Below are 20951 nucleotides of genomic sequence, written 5' to 3'. Positions count from 1 at the left end.
AGCCCGGCCTCTGGAGTCAGAGGTCATCGGTTCAAATCCCGGCTCCGCCGCTTGTCAGCTGGGTGACTTTGGGCAAGTCACTTCACTTCTCTGGGCCTCAGTTCCCTCATCTGTAAAATGGGGATTAAGACTGTGAGCCCCCTGTGGGACAACCTGATCACCTTGTCACCTCCCCAGTGCTTAGAACGATGCTTTGCACATAATAAGCACTTAATAAATGCCATCATTATTATTATTACTATTATTATTATCAGCTGGGTGACTTTGGCCAAGTCACTTCACTTCTCTGGGCCTCAGTGACCTCATCTGGAAAATGGGGATGAAGTCTGTGAGCCCCACGTGGGACAACCTGATTAACCTGTATCCACCCCTGTGCTTAGAACAGTGCTTGGCACATAATAAGCACTTAATAAATGCCATCATCATTATTATTATTATTACTATTATTATTATCAGCTGGGTGACTTTGGCCAAGTCACTTCACTTCTCTGGGCCTCAGTGACCTCATCTGGAAAATGGGGATGAAGTCTGTGAGCCCCACGTGGGACAACCTGATTAACTTGTATCCACCCCTGCGCTTAGAACGGTGCTTGGCACATAGTAAGTGCTTAATACCATTTTCTTTTTTTACCTCTGCTGCATGGGATCCTACACGGTGTTGGGAGTGTGAGAGTGACCTCTGACTGCCCACCCCCCGCTTGCTCCGTCCTGCCCGAGGACGACCTCTGACCCTCTCCTCATTCATTCATTCAATGGTATTTATTGAGCGCTTACTGTGTGCAGAGCACTGGACTAAGCGCTTGGGAAGTCCAAGCTTGGTGTCCTCTGGACCTCAGCTGGGCTCCTCTCTTCAATAAAGGAGGTGAAGCAACATGGCGAGGAGGATAGAGAACGGGCCTGGGAGTTGGAAGGTCATGGGTTCTAATCCCAGCTCCGCCACTCAAAATAATTATAATAATTATATTTGTTAAGCGCTTAATATGTGCCAAGCACTGTTCTAAGCGCTGGGGTAGATATGAGGTAATCAGGTTGTCCCACATGGGGCTCACAGTCTTCATCCCCAATTTAAAGACGAGGTAACTGAGGCACACAGAATTTAAGTGACTGTGAGCCCACTGTTGGGTAGGGACTGTCTCTATATGTTGCCAATTTGTACTTCCCAAGCACTTAGTACAGTGCTCTGCACACAGTAAGCGCTCAATAAATATGATTGATGATGATGATGATGTGACTTGCCCAAGGTCACCCAGCCGACAAGTGGCAGAGCCAGGTGTAAGGCCTTGGGCAATCCCTTCTCCGTGCCTCAGTTACCTCAACTGCAAAATGGGGGTGAAGACTGTGAGCCCGATGTGGGACAGGGACTGTGATGAACCCGATTTCATTGTATCCGCCCCAGTGCTTAGTACAGTGCCTGGCACCCAGTAAGCACTTAACAAATACCATCATCATCATCATCATAATAAGTGCTTAACAAATACCATGATCATCATCACAAGTGACTGTGAGCCCACTGTTGGGTAGGGACTGTCTCTATATGTTGCCAATTTGTACTTCCCAAGCGCTTAGTACAGTGCTCTGCACATAGTAAGCGCTCAATAAATACGATTGATGATGATGATGAAGTGCTTAACACAAGTGCTTAACAAGTGACGTTGGGCAAGTCACTTAACTTCCCTGGGCCTCAGTTCCCTCATCTGTAAAATGGAGAATAAAACTGTGAGCCCCCCGTGGGACAACCTGATCACCTTGTAACCTCCCCAGTGCTTAGAACAGTGCTTTGCACATAGTAAGTGCTTAACAAATACCATAATTATTATCATTAACAAATACCATCATCGTAATAATAACGATGATAGCATTTATTAAGGGCTTACTATGTGCAAAGCACTAAGCGCTGGGGAGGTTACAAGGTGATCAGGTTGTCCCACGGAGGGCTCCCAGTCTTCACCCCCATTTTACAGATGAGGCCCAGAGAATAATAATAATAATAATAATAATAATAATGGCATTTATTAAGCGCTTACTATGTGCAAAGCACTGTTCTAAGCGCTGGGGAGGTTACAAGGTAATCAGGTTGTCCCCCGTGGGGCTCACAGTCTTCATCCCCATTTTACAGATGAGGTAACTGAGGCACAGAGAAGTTAAGTGACTTGCCCAAAGTCACACAGCTGACAATTGGCAGAGCCGGGATATGAACCCATGACCTCTGACTCTGACTCCAAAGCCCGTGCTCTTTCCCATTGAGCCACGCTGCTCAGTGAAGTGACTTGCCCAAAGTCACACAGCTGACAATCGGCAGAGCTGGGATTTGAACCCATGACCTCCGACTCCAAAGCCCGGGCTCTTTCCACTGAGCCATGCTGCTTCTCAATATACCAATATACCAAAATTATTATCACTAACAAATAATTATATTATCATTAACAAATGCCATCATTGTAATAATAATGATGATAGCATTTATTAAGGGCTTCCTATGTGCAAAGCATTAAGCACTGGGGAGGTTACAAGGTGATCAGGTTGTCCCACGGGGGGCTCCCAGTCTTCATCCCCATTTTACAGATGAGGCCCAGAGAAGTGAAGTGACTTGCCCAAAGTCACACAGCTGACAATCGGCAGAGCTGGGATTTGAACCCATGACCTCTGACTCCAAAGCCCGGGCTCTTTTCACCGAGCCATGCTGCTTCTCAATATAAAAAGTGCTTAACTTATTATATATAATATATGATATTATTCTCATCATAATAAGTGCTTAGCAGATACCAGAGAAGCAGTGTGGCTCAGTGGAAAGAGCCCGGGCTTTGGAGTCAGAGGTCATGGGTTCAAATCCCCGCTCCGCCAATTGTCAGCTGTGTGACTTTAGGCAAGTCACTTCACTTCTCTGGGCTTCAGTTCCCTCATCTGTAAAATGGGGACTAAGACTGTGAGGCCCCCCGGGACAACCTGATCACCTTGTAACCTCCCCAGCACTTAAAACAGTGCTTTGCACATAGTAAGTGCTTAATAAATGCTATCATTATTATTATTATTAGTAGTAGTAGTACCATCATCATCATCGTAAGTGCTTAACAAATACCATAATAATGATTATCATTATTATCATCATTATAATAATGATTATTATCATTATTATTATCATCACAATAACGATTATTATCATCATTATCATTACAATAACTATTATTATCATTATTATTATCATTGTAATGAGCATTAGCATTATTATCATTATAATAATGATTATTGTTATTATCATAATAATGATGATTATCATTATTATTATCATTATAATAACGATTATTATTATCATTATCATTATAATAACTATTACTATCATTATTATTATCATTATAATGAGTATTACCACTATCATCATTATAATAATGATTATTGTTATCATGATAATAATGATTATCATTATTATCATCATTATAATAATGATTATTATCATCATTATCATTATAATAACTATTACTATCATTATTATTATCATTATCATGAGTATTACCATTATCATTATAATAATGATTATTGTTATTATCATGACAATAATGATTATCATTACTATCACCATTATACTAATGATTATCATTATTATTATCATTATAATAACGATTATTATCATTATCATTATAATAACGTTTATTATCATTATTATTATCACTACAATGAGTATTACCATTATTATCATTATAATAATGATTATTGTTACTATCATGACAATAATGATTATCATTATTATCATCATTATAATAATGATTATTATCATTATTATTATAATAACGATTATTATCATCATTATCATTATAATAACGTTTATCATCATTATCATTATAATAACGTTTATTATCATTATTATTATCACTATAATGAGTATTACCATTATTATCATTATAATAATGATTATTGTTATTATCATGATAATAATTATTATCATTGTTATTATCATGATAATAATGACTATTATCATTATTATTAATAAAGTGGCCCCAGCCACTTAGTCCTGCCTCCAAGTCTTTATGAGCCACAGCATGAGCTGCCTGTCCCCTCCCTGGCCCAGGGAAGGTAGAATTTCTTTCATTCATTCATTCAATCGTATTTATTGAGCGCTTACCGTGTGCAGAGCACTGGACTAAGCGCTTGGGAAGTCCAAGTTGGCAACATCTAGAGACCTACCCAACAGCGGGCTCACGGTCCAATTCCGTCTTCATGCCAGGAGACGGAATTGGAGTGGAGGGGGGGGGAGCGTGAGGGGTGTATGGATGTGGGTGAGGGTGACAGAGACAGAGAGAGTCACGCGGGGGGAGAGGCGGTCAGCAAGTCTGGCGACACTAGACACACGTCCCTGCCTCGTGACCGCGGATCACCCGCCGTCCTGGCCTTCAGCCCCACTGAGTCAGCACTGCGGTCTCAACTTTCCTCTCCTCCGGCTCCCGGGCTGGCAGCAGTCAGCGGGTGGGGGCTAGCTAGGGGTGGCGGGGCAGGCCTGTTCCCATATGCCTGGATCCTAGTTTTCCTAGCGGTTAACAGCAGTCACATTTCTGGTGGGACATCTTTTCCTCCCACCCTGGTTAAAAAAAAATGCATTAACTGCGGATCTTCGTATTATCTTTGTCCAGAAACGCTCTGGGCATATCACTCCCCTCCTCAAAAATCTCCAGTGGCTACCAATCCATCTGCGCCTCAGGCAGAAACTCCTCACCCTGGGCTTCCAGGCTGTCCATCCATCCATCCATCCCCTCGCCCCCTCCTACCTCACCTCCCTTCTGTCCTTCTCCAGCCCCGCCTGGACCCTCCGCTCCTCCACCGCTAATCTCCTCACCGTTAGGCCTCGTTCTGGCCTGTCCCGCCATCGACCCCCGGCCCACGTCATCCCCCGGGCCTGGAATGGCCTTCCTCTGCCCCTCCGCCAAGCTCGCTCTCTTCCTCCCTTGAAGGCCCTACTGAGAGCTCACCTCCTCCAGGAGGCCTTCCCACACTCAGCCCCTTCCTTCCTCTCCCCCTCGCTCCCCTCTCCATCCCCCCATCTTACCTCCTTCCCTTCCCCACATCACCTGTATATATGTGTGTACATATTTATTACTCTATTTATTTATTTATTTATTTTACTTGTACATATCTATTCTATTTATTTTATTTTGTTAGTATGTTTGGTTTTGTTCTCTGTCTCCCCCTTTTAGACTGTGAGCCCACTGTTGGGTAGGGACCGTCTCTATACGTTGCCAATTTGTACTTCCCAAGCGCTTAGTCCAGTGCTCTGCACACAGTAAGCGCTCAATAAATACGATTGATTGATTGATTGATTGATTGTCAGCTGGGTGACAGCTGTGGACAAGTCACTTCACTTCTCTGGGCCTCAGTGACCTCATCTGGAAAACGGGGATGGAGACTGGGAGCCCTACGTGGGATATCCTCATCACCTTGTAATAATAATAATTTTGGCATTTGTTAAGCGCTCACTGGGTGCAACGCACTGTTCTAAATGCTGGGGAGGATATACGATGATCAGGTTGTCCCATGTACGGCTCACAATCTTAATCTTAGAGAAGCAGCGTGGCTCAGTGGAAAGAGCCCGGGCTTTGGAGTCAGAGGTCGTGGGTTCAAATCCCGGCTCTGCCAACTGTCAGCTGTGTGACTTTGGGCAAGTCACTTAATGTCTCTGTGCCTCAGTTACCTCATCTGTAAAATGGGGATTAAGACTGGGAGCCCCCTGAGGGACAACCTGATCACCTTGTATCCTCCCCAGCGCTTAGAACAGTGCTTTGCACATAGCGCTTAATAAATGTCGTAATTAATCCCCATTTTCCAGATGAGGTCACTGAGGCCCAGAGAAGTGAAGCGACTTGCCCAAAGTCACGCAGCTGGCAAGCGGCGGAGTTGGGATTTGAACCCACGACCTCTGACTCCCAAGCCCGGGCTCTTTCCACAGAGCCACGCTGCTTCAAACCTCCCCCGTGCTTAGAACAGTGCTCTGCACATAGTAAGCGCTTAATAAATGCCATTATTATTATTATTATCATTATTACCACCACACCACAGGGGAACTCATTCAACAACAGCCTTTATTGAGTGCCTGGAAGGTGCTCAGGGATGCGGAGGGCTCTGCCAAGCACTTGGCAGGGAACAAGCGGTAAAAGCCACCGTTCTCTGCCCTCAAGGAGCCTACAGTCTATCGCAGGAAAAAGAAAAAGTTACTTCTAAGAGGAAGACAGAGTTTAGGATGGGGGCGACCCCTTCTCCTCCCCAGAAAACAGAGATCCTGTCCCCAGCCTGTGCGCTCAAAGCGGGCGGCTTTCCCCTTCCCTCCCCGCATGCAATTTCCACCTGTCTGCTGTCCTTCCAGTGATCCAGTTGTCCTCATCTCCTCCGGCTTTCTTCTCCGACCTCGCTCCCTTCCCTCCAGAACTGGGGCTGGTCCCCCCCGCCCCCATCAATCAAGGAATTTATTGAGCGCACACTGTGTGTGGAGCACTGTACTAAACGCTCGCTGCAATCCCCACTAGCTCTAGAAGGGGTGGGATCACACTGGTAAGGTGAGGGTCTGCTACTTAATCGAGGGCCAAGTGGTGGGGCTTCGGTGAGTGAGGCCGGGCGGGGCGGAGAGGCGAGGACCGTCCTTGGTAGGAGGTGATGATGGCGGTGGGCTAGACGGGCCTCTAGTCCACCACAGCGGAGCTGGCCATGACACTAACGCCGCAGGCTCGGGCCCCTCGGTACAGGTAGTAGTAGCCCTGCAGTGGGATGGATTGGGATGGGAGTGACCGGTACCCGGGGCGGCCGCCCGGACAGGCTGCCCGGGGCCGGGCCGGACTGGGAGTGACTGGGGGAGTCGGACGGAGAGGCTGCAGGGGGATGGACAGGGACAGGAGTGACCAGTGACCTGCAGAGGCTGCAGGGGGATGGACCGGAATGGGGGGTGACTGGGGGAACAGGACAGAGGGGCTGCACGGGGATGGACTGGGAGAGGAGTGACAGGGGCAGAAGTGGATTAGCACTCACCTTCTCTCCCCAGTCAGTGCCCCAGCTGTTCTTGATGGCCCAGAAGGGGATGCCAGAGCCTGGTGGGAAGGACAGTCAAAAATCTCCAGTGGCTACCAATCAACCTACGCATCAGGCAGAAACTCCTCACCCTGGGCTTCAAGGCTGTCCATCCATCCATCCCCTCGCCCCCTCCTACCTCACCTCCCTTCTGTCCTTCTCCGGCCCAGCCCACACCCTCCGCTCCTCTGCCACAGCTAATCTCCTCACCATTAGGCCTCGTTCTCACCTGTCCTGCCGTTGACCCCCGGCCCACATCATCCCCCGGGCCTGGAATGCCCCCAATCCCTCTGCCCATCCGCCAAGCTAGCTCTCTTCCTCCCTTCTAGGCCCTACTGAGCGCTCACCTCCTCCAGGAGGCCTTCCCAGACTGAGCCCCTTCCTTCCTCTTCCCCTCATCCCCCTCTCCATCCCCCCATCTTACCTCCTTCCCTTCCCCACAGCACCTGTATATATGTATACATGTTTGTACATATTTACTACTCTATTTATTTATTTTACTTGTACATATCTATTCTATTTCTTTTATTTTGTTAGTATGTTTGGTTTTGTTCTCTGTCTCCCCCTTTTAGACTGTGAGCCCACTGTTGGGTAGGGACTGTCTCTATATGTTGCCAACTTGTACTTCCCAAGTGCTTAGTCCAGTGCTCTGCACACAGTAAGCGCTCAATAAATACGATTGATTGATTGATTGATTGATTGAGCCCACTGTTGGGTAGGGACCATCTCTATATGTTGCCAACTTGTACTTCCCAAGAGCTTAGTCCAGTGCTCTGCACACAGTAAGCGCTCAATAAATACGATTGATTGATTGATTGAGCCCACTGTTGGGTAGGGACCATCTCTATATATAGTTGCCAACTTGAACTTCCCAAGCGCTTAGCCCAGTGCTGTGCACACAGTAAGCGCTCAATAAATACGATTGACTGATTGATTGATTGACAGACAGACACAGCAACACACACACACGCACAACCTACTGAGCAGGGCCAGCGGGGGCAAAGAGACCCTACTAAGTAAGGTGGACAGGGAGGGGAGGAAAGAGGACCTAGTAAGGGGGGTGTGGGAGGGGAGGAAAGCGAGTCTAGTGAGGTGGGCAAGAGGAGGGTGGGCAGGGATTGCCTCTCTTTTTTGCTGAATTGTACTTTCCAAGCGCTCAGTACAGTGCTCTGCATACAGTAAGCGCTCAATAAATACGATTGAATGAATGAATGAGGGGAGGAAAGAGAGTCTAGTCGAGGGGAGGGAGAAAGAGAGCCTAGTGAGGAGGCGGGGGGAAGGGAGTGAGTTTAGGAGTCCATGAATGGAGTGGGAAGTGCTTGTGGGTGGGAGGTAGACGCCACCCCACAGGTCAAAAAATAATGATGGTATTTATTAAGCGCTTAAGTAAATCCCGCCTGGTTGCTGAGCCCCCTTTTTCTCTCCTCCTCCCCATCGCCGCCCCCTCTGCCCTGCCTCCTTCCCCTCCCCACAGCACTTGTATAGACTTGTTACTCTATTTTACTTGTACATATTTACTACTCTATTTTATTATTAATAATAATAGTATTTGTTAAGCGCTTACTATGTGCAAAGCACTGTTCTAAGCGCTGGGGGGATACAAGGTGATCGGGTTGCCCCACCGGGGGCTCACATTCTTAATCCCCATTTTGCGGATGGGGGAACTGAGGCTCAGAGAAGTGAAGTGACCTGGCCAAGGTCACACAGCTGATAAGTGGCAGAGCTGGGATTCGAACCCGGCTCTGATGTGCATGTAGCTTTAATTCCATTTATAGTGACGGTTCTGACACCTGTCTACACGTTCTGTTTCGTTGTCTGTCTAGACAGGGAGCCCGCTGTTGGGTAGGGACCGTCTCTATAGGTTGCCGACTTGTACTTCCCAAGCACTTAGTACAGTGCTCTGCACACAGTAAGCGCTCAATAAATACGACTGAGTGAATGAATGAATAGGAGGGGAGGAAAGAGGGTCTAGTGAGGTGGGCAGGGGGAGGAGAGGAAAAAGAGCCTAGTTGTGGGGAAGGGAGGAAAGAGAATCTAGTAAGGTAGAGGGATGAGGGGTGGGGCTCTATCCTGGTGACTGGTTAGACGCCCCCAGCCACCATTCACTCATTCATTCATTCATTCATTCAATCGTATTGATTGAGCGCTTACTGTGTGCAGAGCACTGGACTAAGCCCTTGGGAAGTCCAAGCTGGCAACATTTAGAGACAGTCCCTACCCAACAGCGGGCTCACAGTCTAGAAGGCGGAGACAGACGACAAAACAAAACATATTCACAAAATAAAATAAATAGAATAAATATGTCCAAATGAAATAATAAATGAATAGAGTAATAAATCCATACAAACATATATACATCTATACAGGTGCTGTGGGGAGGGGAAGGAGGTAAGGCTGGGGGGGAGGGGGAGTGGGAGGAGGGGACTCAGTCTGGGAAGGCCTCCTGGAAGAGGTGAGCTCTCAGTAGAGCGCTTTGGAAGTCCAAGTTGGCAACATATAGAGACGGTCCCTACCCAACAACTTTCATTCATTCAATCGTATTTACTGAGCGCTTACTGTGTGCAGAGCACTGGACTAAGCGCTTGGGAAGTCCAAGTTGGCAACATAGAGAGACGGTCCCTACCCAACAGCGGGCTCACAGTCTAGAAGGGGGAGATGGACAACGAGACAAAACATATTCACAAAATAAAATAAATAGTTAATATGTCCAAATAAAATAAATAAATAAATAAGTCAGTCAGTCAATCGCATTTATTGAGCGCTTACTGTGTGCAGAGCACTGGACTAAGCGCTTGGGAAGTCCAAGTTGGCAACATCTAGAGACAGTCCCTACCCAACAGTGGGCTCACAGTCTAAAAGGGGGAGACAGAGAACAAAACCAAACATACTAACAAAATAAAATAAATAGAATAGTAAATATGTCCAAATAAAATAAATAAATAGAGTAATAAATCTGTACAAACATATATACATATATACAGGTGATGTGGGGAAGGGAAGGAGGTAAGATGGGGAGGGTGGAGGGGGGAGGAGGGGGCTCAGTCTGGGAAGGCCTCCTGGAAGAGGTGAGCTCTCAGTAGAGCGCTTGGGAAGTCCAAGTTGGCAACATATAGAGACGGTCCCTACCCAACAGCGTTCATTCATTCAATCGTATTTATTGAGCGCTTACTGTGTGCAGAGCACTGGACTAAGCGCTTGGGAAGTCCAAGTTGGCAACATCTAGAGACGGTCCCTACCCAACAGCGGGCTCACAGTCCACCACCCTCGACCAAACAAGAAGCCCCCGGTCCGGCCATTCCCTGTCTAACCACGTCCACCCACCCACCCCCCCCGGTGCGGGCCGGGTCGGGACTCACGGTAGCCGTAGCCCACGAGGAGCACCGCGTGGTCGATGAGCCAGGAGGTGCACAGCGGCCGGAAAGGGTGGGAGACCCCGCCACGGTAGAACTGGAAGGAAGGAGGGGACGTCAAGGGGTGGCCCTTCCCTCTCCACCCGAGCCCTCGAGGCCAATAATAATAATAATAATAATAATAATGGCATTTATTAAGCGCTTACTATGTGCAAAGCACTGTTCTAAGCGCTGGGGAGGTGACAAGGTGATCGGGTTGTCCCACGGGGGGCTCACAGTCTTCATCCCCATTTTCCAGATCAATCAATCAATCAATCAATCAATCGTATTTATTGAGCACTGTACTAAGCGCTTGGGAAGTCCACATTGGCAACATATAGAGACAGTCCCTACCCAACAGTGGGCTCACATGAGGGAACTGAGGCCCAGAGAAGTGAAGGGACACACCTGACAATGGGCGGAGCTGGGATTTGAACCCATGACCTCTGACTCCAAAGCCCAGGCTCTTTCCCACTGAGCCACGCGTGAATTTGTACATATTTATTTATTTGTGTTTGTACATAATTATTACTGTATTTATTTTACTTGTACATATCTAGTCTATTTTATTTTGTTAGTATGCTTGGTTTTGTTCTCCGTCTCCCCCTTTTAGACTGTGAGCCCACTGTTGGGTAGGGACCGTCTCTATATGTTGCCAACTTGTACTTCCCAAGCGCTTAGTCCAGTGCTCTGCACACAGTAAGAGCTCAATAAATACGATTGATGATGATGATGATGATTTATTGAGCACTTACTGTGTGCAGAGCACTGGACTAAGCGCTTGGGAAGTCCACATTGGCAACATATAGAGACAGTCCCTACCCAACAGTGGGCTCACATGAGGGAACTTCGGCCCAGAGAAGTGAAGCAACACAGCTGACAATGGGCGGAGCTGGGATTTGAACCCGTGACCTCTGACTCCAAAGCCCAGGCTCTTTCCCACTGAGCCAGGCGTGAATTTGTACATATTTATTTATTTGTGTTTGTACATATTTATTACTGTATTTATTTTACTTGTACATATCTAGTCTATTTATTTTATTTTGTTAGTATGTTTGGTTTTGTTCTCCGTCTCCCCCCTTTTAGTCTGTGAGCCCACTGTTGGGTAGGGACCGTCTCTATATGTTGCCAACTTGGACTTCCCAAGCGCTTAGTCCAGTGCTCTGCACACAGTAAGCGCTCAATAAATACGATGGATGATGATGATGATGATTTATTGAGCGCTTACTGTGTGCACAGCACTGTACTAAGCGCTTGGGAAGTCCACATTGGCAACATATAGAGACAGTCCCTACCCAACAGTGGGCTCACATGAGGGAACTTCGGCCCAGAGAAGTGAAGCGACACAGCTGACAATGGGCGGAGCTGGGATTTGAACCCGTGACCTCTGACTCCAAAGCCCAGGCTCTTTCCCACTGAGCCACGCGTGAATTTGTACATATTTATTTATTTGTGTTTGTACATATTTATTACTGTATTTATTTTACTTGTACATATCTAGTCTATTTATTTTATTTTGTTAGTATGTTTGGTTTTGTTCTCCGTCTCCCCCTTTTAGTCTGTGAGCCCACTGTTGGGTAGGGACTGTCTCCATATGTTGCCAACTTGTCCTTCCCAAGCGCTTAGTCCAGTGTTCTGCACACAGTAAGCGCTCAATAAATACGATTGATGATGATGATTTATTGAGCGCTTACTGTGAGCAGAGCACTGTACTAAGCGCTTGGGAAGTCCAAGTTGGCAACATCTAGAGACAGTCCCTCCCCAACAGTGGGCTCACATGAGGGAACTGAGGCCCAGAGAAGTGAAGCAACACAGCTGACAATGGGCGGAGCTGGGATTTGAACCCATGACCTCTGACTCCAAAGCCCAGGCTCTTTCCCACTGAGCCACGCGTGAGTTTGTACCTATTCATTTATTTATGCTTGTACATATTTATTACTCCATTTATTTTACTTGTACATATCTACTCTATTTTATTTTGTTAGTATGTTTGGTTTTGTTCTCTGTCTCTCCCTTTTAGACTGTGAGCCCGCTGTTGGGTAGGGACTGTCTCTATATGTTGCCAATTTGTACTTCCCAAGCGCTTAGTCCAGTGCTCTGCACACAGTAAGCGCTCAATAAATACGATTGATGATGATGATGATGATGATGACCGTCTCTATATGTTGCCAACTTGGACTTCCCAAGCGCTCAGTCCAGTGCTCTGCACACAGAAAGCGCTCAATAAATACGATTGATGATGATGATGACCGTCTCTAGATGTTGCCAACTTGGACTTCCCAAGCGCTCAGTCCAGTGCTCTGCACACAGTAAGCGCTCAATAAATACGACTGATTGATTGATTGAGTGGGGAGAGGTGCGGATGGAGGGCCGGAGGTCGGGGTGGGGGGCATCGTGGCAGTGAGACTCACCTGCATGGCGAAGGCGTTGAGGGCGACGGACACGGGGCCGTTCTCAGCCAGCCAGGCAGCGAGCTCTGAGGCGTCGGGGGGCGGGAGGCAAGGGTGGTCCGGGCCCGGGGGCCGTTCAGTTGGTATTTCGGGCCCGACCTCCCCCTCCCCAGTTGTCACCCATTCCAACCCCCGGCCCCCCAACTCGCTCACCCTCCTCGTCCCGGCTCAAGGCCACCGAGCTGTTGATGTAGACGGTGGCCTTGTCTGCAGAGAAGCCGCAACGCTGTCGGTGGCCCTGGTAGCTGTAGTCGCTCTCTGTCTCCAGGCCCCCTGGATGATGATGATGATGTTGCCAACTTGTCCTTCCCAAGCGCTTAGTACAGTGCTCCGCACGCAGTAAGCGCTCAATAACTATGATTGACTGATTGATGATGATGGTATTTGTTAAGCCTTTACTATATACCAAGCCCTGTTCTAAGCGCTAGGGAGGGATACAAGGTGATCAGGTTGTCCCACGGGGGGCTCACGGTCTTCATCCCCATTTTACCAATGAGGCCACTGAGGCACGGAGAAGTGAAGCGACAATAAATAATAACGATGGCACTTATTAAGCGCTTATTATGTGCAAAGCACTGTTCTAAGCGCTGGGGAGGTTACAAGGTGATCAGGTTGTCCCATGGGGGGCTCACAGTCTTCATCCCCGTTTTACAGGTGAGGGAAATGAGGCCCAGAGAACTTTTAGACTGTGAGCCCACTGTTGGGTAGGGACTGTCTCTATATGTTGCCAAATTGCACTTCCCAAGCGCTTAGTACAGTGCTCTGCACACAGTAAGCGCTCAATAAATACAATTGACTGATTGATTGATTGAAGTGACTCAATAATTAATAATAATGATGGCACTTATTAAGTGCTTACTATGTGCGAAGCACTGTTCTAAGCGCTGGGGAGGTTACAAGGTGATCAGGTTGTCCCATGGGGGGCTCACAGTCTTCATCCCCGTTTTACAGAGGAGGGAGCTGAGGCCCAGAGATGTGAAGTGACTCAATAGTAAATAATAACGATGGCACTTATTAAGCACTATGTGCAAAGCACTGTTCTAAGCGCTGGGGAGGTTACAAGGTGATCAGGTTGTCCCATGGGGGGCTCACAGTCTTCATCCCCGTTTTACAGAGGAGGGAGCTGAGGCCCAGAGATGTGAAGTGACTCAATAGTAAATAATAACGATGGCACTTATTAAGCACTATGTGCAAAGCACTGTTCTAAGCACTGGGGAGGTTACAAGATGATCAGGTTATCCCACGGGGGGCTCACACTCTTCATCCCCATTTCACAGAGGAGGGAACTGAGGCCCAGAAAAGTGAAGCGACCAGCCCAAAGCCCCACAGCTGACAATTGGTGGAGCCGGGATTTGAACCCATGACCTCTGATTCCAAAGCCCGAGCTCTTCCCACTGAGCCACGCTGCTTTCGCTACAGGGTCAGGGAAAAGGTCGGGGTTGGAGATTCGGGGGGAGGAAAAGGGGCCCCAAACAAGTCGACTCCATCCCCAACTGTCAGCTGGGTGACTTTGGGCAAGTCACTTAACTTCTCTGTGCCTCAGTGACCCCATCTGTAAAATGGGGATGAAGACTGGGAGCCCTCCGTGGGACAATCTGATCACCTTGTAACCTCCCCAGCACTTAGAACAGTGCTTTGCACATAGTAAGAGCTTAATAAATGCTATTATTATTATTATTATTATTATTATTATTATCCTTTCTTCTCTTTCCCCCCATCTGCCCCTCCGCACCTCTCTCTCGCTCGTTCTTTCTCCTTACCGAGGGTCTCGATAGCTGTGTAGGCGTTGGCGGGCAGGCCACCTCCACAGGCCTTGTCGAGCGTGTCACAATCCACCAGCTCTGCCACAGGAGCAAGAGAAAAACCCAGGAGGCGTGAGGGGGAAGACCACACCTCCTCCAGGAGGCCTTCCCAGATTGAGCCCCCTTTTTCCTCTCCTTCTCCCCACCCCCCTGCCCTACCTCCTTCCCCTCCCCACAGCCCCTGTAGATATATTTGTATAGATTTATTACTCTATTTATTTTACTTGTACATACTTACTCTTCTATTTATTTTGTCCCCCGCCCTACCTCCCCACAGCACCTGTAGATAGATCTGTACAGATTTATTACTGTATTTATTTTACTCGTACATATTTACTATTCCATTTATTTTGTCCCCCACCCCACCTCTCCACAGCCCCTGTATATATATTTGTACAGACTATTACTCTATTTATTTTACTTGTACATATTTTATTCTATTTATTTTGTCCCCCACCCTACCTCCCCACAACACCTGTAGATATATCTGTACAGATTTATTACTCTATTTATTTTACTTGTACATATCTACTATTCCATTAATTTTGTTTCCCACCCCACCTCTCCACAGCCCCTGTATATATATTTGTACAGATTATTACTCTATTTTACTTGTACATATTTACTATTCTATTTATTTTGTCCCCCACCCTACCTCCCCACAGCACCTGTAGATATATCTGTACAGATTTATTACTCTATTTACTTTACTTGTACATATTTACTATTCTATTTATTTTGTCCCCCACCCTACCTCCCCACAGCACCTGTAGATATATTTGTACGGATTTACTACTCTATTTATTTTACTTGTACATATTTACTATTCTATTTTTTTGTCCCCCACCCTACCTCCCCACAGCACCTGTATATATATATATATTTGTACAGATTTATTACTCTATTTTACTGGTACATATTTACTATTCTATTTATTTTGTCCCCCACCCTACCTCCCCAGAGCCCCTGTATATATATATATCTGTACAGATTTATTACTCTATTTATTTTACTTGTACATATTTACTATTTATTTTGTTAATGATGTGCCTATAGCTTTAATTCTATTTGTTTTCTGACGATTTTGACCCCTGTCTCCATGTTTTGTTCTGTTGTCCATCTCCCCTTTCTAGACCGTGAGCCCATTGTTGGGTAGGGACCGTCTCTATATGTTGCCAACTTGTACTTCCCAAGCGCTTAGTACAGTGCTCTGCACACAGTCAGCGCTCAATAAATACGATTGAATGGATGAATGAAAGCACCTGAATATATTTTTGTACAGATTTATTACTCTATTTATTTTACTTGTACATATTTACTATTCTATTTATTTTGTCCCCCGCCTTACCTCCCCACAGCACCTGTAGATATATTTGTACAGATTTATTACTCTATTTATTTTACTTGTACATATTTACTATTCTATTTATTTTGTCCCCTGCCCTACCTCCTCACAGCACCTGTATATATATTAATACAGATTTATTACTCTATTCATTTTACTTGTACATATTTACTATTTATTTTGTTAATGATGTGCCTATAGCTTTAATCCTATTTATTTTGTGACGATTTTGACCCCTGTCTCCATGTTTTCTTCTGTTGTCCATCTCCCCCTTCTAGACCGTGAGCCCATCGTTGGGTAGGGACCGTCTCTATATGTTGCCGACTTGTACTTCCCAAGCGCTTAGTACAGTGCTCTGCACACAGTCAGCGCTCAATAAATACGATTGAATGGATGAATGAAAGCACCTGAATATATTTTTGTACAGATTTATTACTCTATTTATTTTACTTGTACATATTTACTATTCTATTTATTTTGTCCCCCACCCTACCTCCCCAAAGCACCTGTAGATATATTTGTACAGATTTATTACTCTATTCATTTTACGTGTACATATTTACTATTCTATTTATTTTGTCCCCTGCCCTACCTCCCCACAGCACCTGTAGATATATTTGTACAGATTTACTACTCTATTCATTTTACTTGTACGTATTTACTCTTCTATTTATTTTGTCCTCTGCCCTACCTCCCCAGAGCCCCTGTATATATATATATCTGTACAGATTTATTACTCTATTTATTTTACTTGTACATATTTACTATTTATTTTGTTAATGATGTGCCTATAGCTTTAATCCTATTTATTTTCTGACGATTTTGACCCCTGTCTCCATGTTTTGTTCTGTTGTCCATCTCCCCCTTCCAGACCGTGAGCCCGTCACTGGGTAGGGACCGTCTTTAGATGTTGCCGACTTGGACTTCCCAAGCGCTTGGTCCAGTGCTCTGCACACAGTCAGCGCTCAATAAATACGATTGAACGGATGAATGAAAGCACCTGAATATATTTTTGTACAGATTTATTACTCTATTTATTTTACTTGTACATATTTACTATTCTATTTATTTTGTCCCCCGCCTTACCTCCCCACAGCACCTGTAGATATATTTGTACAGATTTACTACTCTATTCATTTTACTTGTACATATTTACTATTCTATTTATTTTGTCCCCCGCCCTACCTCCTCACAGCACCTATATATATATTAATACAGATTTATTACTCTATTCATTTTACTTGTACATATTTACTATTTATTTTGTTAATGATGTGCCTATAGCTTTAATCCTATTTATTTTCTGACGATTTTGACCCGTCTCCATGTTTTGTTCTGTTGTCCATCTCCCCATTCTAGACCGTGAGCCCGACGTTGGGTAGGGACCGTCTTTAGATGTTGCCGACTTGGACTTCCCAAGCGCTTTGTACAGTGCTCTGCACACAGTCAGCGCTCAATAAATACGATTGAACGGATGAATGAAGACAACACAAGTCTACCTTCCGTGTGTGAGACATTGGCCGTTGGATGGGTGACGGGTTGGAGTCCTGGGGGCCGGGGGACCCTAGGTGACCTCTTACCCTGCTCGGAGAGAGACAGCAGCGTCCCCCGCTTCAGGAACCACTGGCCTTCCACGTTGCCCGTGACCGAGAAGGCCCAGCACGATCCACACATGCCCTGGGAATACAGATGGGAAAATGGGGAAGCGGGAGAATAGTAATACCAGCGTGGCTCAGTGGAAAGAGCCCGGGCTTTGAAGTCAGAGTTCACGGGTTCGTATCCCAGCTCCGCCAATTGTCAGCTGGGTGACTTTGGGCAAGTCACTTCACTTCTCTGGGCCTCAGTTCCCTCATCTGGAAAACGGGGATGAAGACTGTGAGCCCCCCGTGGCACAACCTGATCACCCTGTAACCTCCCCAGCGCTTAGAACAGTGCTTTGCACAGAGTAAGCATTTAATAAATGCCATTATAAATAATAATAATAATAGCAAAGACCCCTGCTTCCCCTCCCCCCAGTCCAAATCATTTTTCCACCCAGGGACCGTGTCCAGTCTGATGTACATGATGATAATAATAATAATAATAATAATAATGGCATTTATTAAGCGCTTACTATGTGCAAAGTACTGTTCTAAGCGCTGGGGAGGTTACAAGGTGATCAGGTTGTCCCACGGGGGGCTCACAATCTTATTCTCCATTTTACAGATGAGGTAACTGAGGCACAGAGAAGTGAAGTGACTTGCCCAAAGTCACACAGCTGACAATTGGCGGAGCCGGGATTTGAACCCATGAACTCTGACTTCAAAGCCCGTGTTCTTTCCAATGAGCCATGCTGCTTCCCCATGTCTGATGTATATGTACAGTTTGTACATATTTATTACTCTATTTTACTTGTACATATTTATTCTATTTTGTTAATATGTTTTGTTTTATTATCTGTCTCCCCCTTCTAGACTGTGAGCCCGCTGTCAGGTAGGGACCGTCTCTATATGTTGCCAACTGGTACCTCCAAAGCACTTAGTCCAGTGCTCTGCACACAGTAAGCGCTCAATAAATACAATTGAATGAATGAATGTGGATTATAGCTATAATTCTAGACTGTGAGCCCGTCGTTGGGTAGAGACCGTCTCTATATGTTGCCAATTTGTACTCCCCAAGCTCTTAGTCCAGTGCTCTGCACATAGTAAGCGCTCAATAAATACGATTGAATGAATGATTGCCTTGTACTGACCTCAGCGCTTGATATGTAATAGTGATGATAATGAATAATTATGGTACTTGTTAAGCCATTACTATGTGCCAAGCACTGTTCTAAGCGCTGGGGTAAATACAACTTAATTGACACCTGTCTACTTGTTTTGTTTTGTTGTCTGTCTCCCCCTTCTAGACTAGGAGCCTGTTGTTAGATAGGGACCGCCTCTATCTGTTGCTGACTTGTACTCCCCAAGCACTTAGTACAGTGCTCTGCACATACTAAGCACTCAATAAATACGATTGAATGAATGATTGCCTTGTACTGACCTCAGCGCTTGATACATAATAGTGATTATAATGAGTAATTATGGTACTTGTTAAGCCATTACTATGTGCCAAGCACTGTTTTAAGCGCTGGGTTAGATACAACTTAATTGACGCCTGTCTGTTTTGTTTTGTTGTCTGTCTCCCCCTTCTAGACTGGGAGCCCATTGTTGGGTGGGGACCGCCTCTATCTGTTACCGAATTATACTTTCCAAGCGCTTAGTCCAGTGCTCTGCACACAGTAAGTGCTCAATAAGTATGACTGAATGAATGATTGCCTTGTACTGACCTCAGCGCTTGATACGTAATAGTGATTACAATGAATAACTATGGTACTTGTTAAGCCATTACTATGTGCCAAGCACTGTTTTAAGCGCTGGTGTAGATACTACTTAATTGACGCCTGTCTACTGGTTTTGTTTTGTTGTCTGTCTCCCCCTTCTAGACTGTGAGCCCGTTGTTGGGTGAGGACCGCCTCTATCTGTTACTGAATTGTACTTTCCAAGCACTTAGTACAGTGCTCTGCACATAGTAAGTGCTCAATAAATACGATTGAATGAATGACTGCCTTGTACTGACCTCAGCGCTTGATACGTAATAGTGATTATAATGAATAATTATGGCACTTGTTAAGCAATTACTATGTGCCAAGCACTGTCCTAAGCGCTGGGGTAGATACAACTTAATTGACGCCTGTCTACTGGTTTTGTTTTGTTGTCTGTCTCCCCCTTCTAGACTGGGAGCCCGTTGTTGGGTAGGGACCGCCTCTGTTACCAAATTGTACTTTCCAAGTGCTTAGTCCAGTGTTCTGCACACAGTAAGCGCTCAATAAATACGATTGAATGAATGAATGAGTGCCCCCCATGAGGCCAACATTCTCAATCCCCATTTTACAGATGAGGGAACGGAGGCCCAGAGAAGTGAAGTGACTTGCCGAAGGCCACCCAGCGGACGTGTGGCCCTTCTAGACCATGAGTCCGTCGTTGGGTAGGGACCGTCTCTCTATGTGGCCGACTTGGACTTCCCAAGTGCTTAGTACAGTGCTGTGCACACAATAAGCGCTCAATAAATACGATTGATTGAATGTCTGTGTCCCCCTTCTAGACTGTGAGCCCGTCGTTGGGTAGGGACCGTCTCTATCTGTTGCCAACTTACTACTCTATTTATTTATTTTACTTGTACATATCTATTCTATTTCTTTTATTTTGTTAATATGCTTTGTTCTCTGTCTCCCCCTTCTAGACTGTGAGCCCACTGTTGGGTAGGAACCGTCTCTATACGTTGCCAACTTGTACTTCCCAAGGGCTTAGTCCAGTGCTCGGCACACAGTAAGCGCTCAATCAATACGATCGATTGATTGATTGATGGATGCATTGCTCCCTGATCCCCTCCCGCCCCCAATCCCCAACTTGTACTTCCCAAGCGCTTAGTCCAGTGCTCTGCACACAGTAAGCGCTCAATAAGTACGATTGATTGATTGATTGATTGATTGATCCCACCCCACTCACCTGGTCTTTGACGCTGGTAACAGCCCCGTGCTCTCTCCAGTCCCAAGCCGGGGGCGCGGGCCCGGCGGCAGGAGGGGCCGGACGCAGTGGGCGACCAGGGACACGACTCAGGACCGGGTTTAGGTACAAGTTCCGAAACTCCTCCTCTGAGAGACAGCCAGCCAGTCAGTCGATCATACTTCAGGAGCACTGTACTAAACGCTTGGGAGAGGACAATCTAGCACACACATTCCCTGGGTGTGTGCTCACCTCCTCACCCTGGGCTTCCAGGCCGTCCATCCCCTGGCCCCCTCCTACCTCACCTCCCTTCTGTCCTTCTCCAGCCCAGCCCGCACCCTCCGCTCCTCCGCCGCTAATCTCCTCACCGTTAGGCCTCATTCTCGCCCGTCCCGCCATCGACC

General features: G+C 46.3%; 1 protein-coding gene across 1 annotated transcript in view; it reads right to left on the bottom strand.

Annotated features, from left to right (window-relative positions):
• Positions 1-6044: 6044 nt before the first annotated feature.
• Positions 6045-20951, bottom strand: part of CTSF (cathepsin F) — a 38588-nt gene continuing 23681 nt past the window's right edge. The window contains exons 6-13 of the mRNA XM_038765360.1: positions 20551-20696; positions 17605-17701; positions 14638-14718; positions 13031-13150; positions 12839-12903; positions 10395-10485; positions 7000-7058; positions 6045-6731 (exon numbers count right to left, since the gene is read on the bottom strand). Coding sequence (XP_038621288.1) covers positions 6657-6731; positions 7000-7058; positions 10395-10485; positions 12839-12903; positions 13031-13150; positions 14638-14718; positions 17605-17701; positions 20551-20696 — 734 coding nt within the window. The 3' untranslated portion in view covers positions 6045-6656. The remainder of the gene's footprint in view (positions 6732-6999; positions 7059-10394; positions 10486-12838; positions 12904-13030; positions 13151-14637; positions 14719-17604; positions 17702-20550; positions 20697-20951) is intronic.

This window comes from Tachyglossus aculeatus, chromosome 22 (assembly GCF_015852505.1).
Source record: "Tachyglossus aculeatus isolate mTacAcu1 chromosome 22, mTacAcu1.pri, whole genome shotgun sequence".
NCBI classification, from domain to species: domain Eukaryota; kingdom Metazoa; phylum Chordata; class Mammalia; order Monotremata; family Tachyglossidae; genus Tachyglossus; species Tachyglossus aculeatus.
The sequence above is the reverse complement of the archived record's forward strand: the minus strand, read 5'-3'. Positions and strand labels throughout refer to the sequence as shown.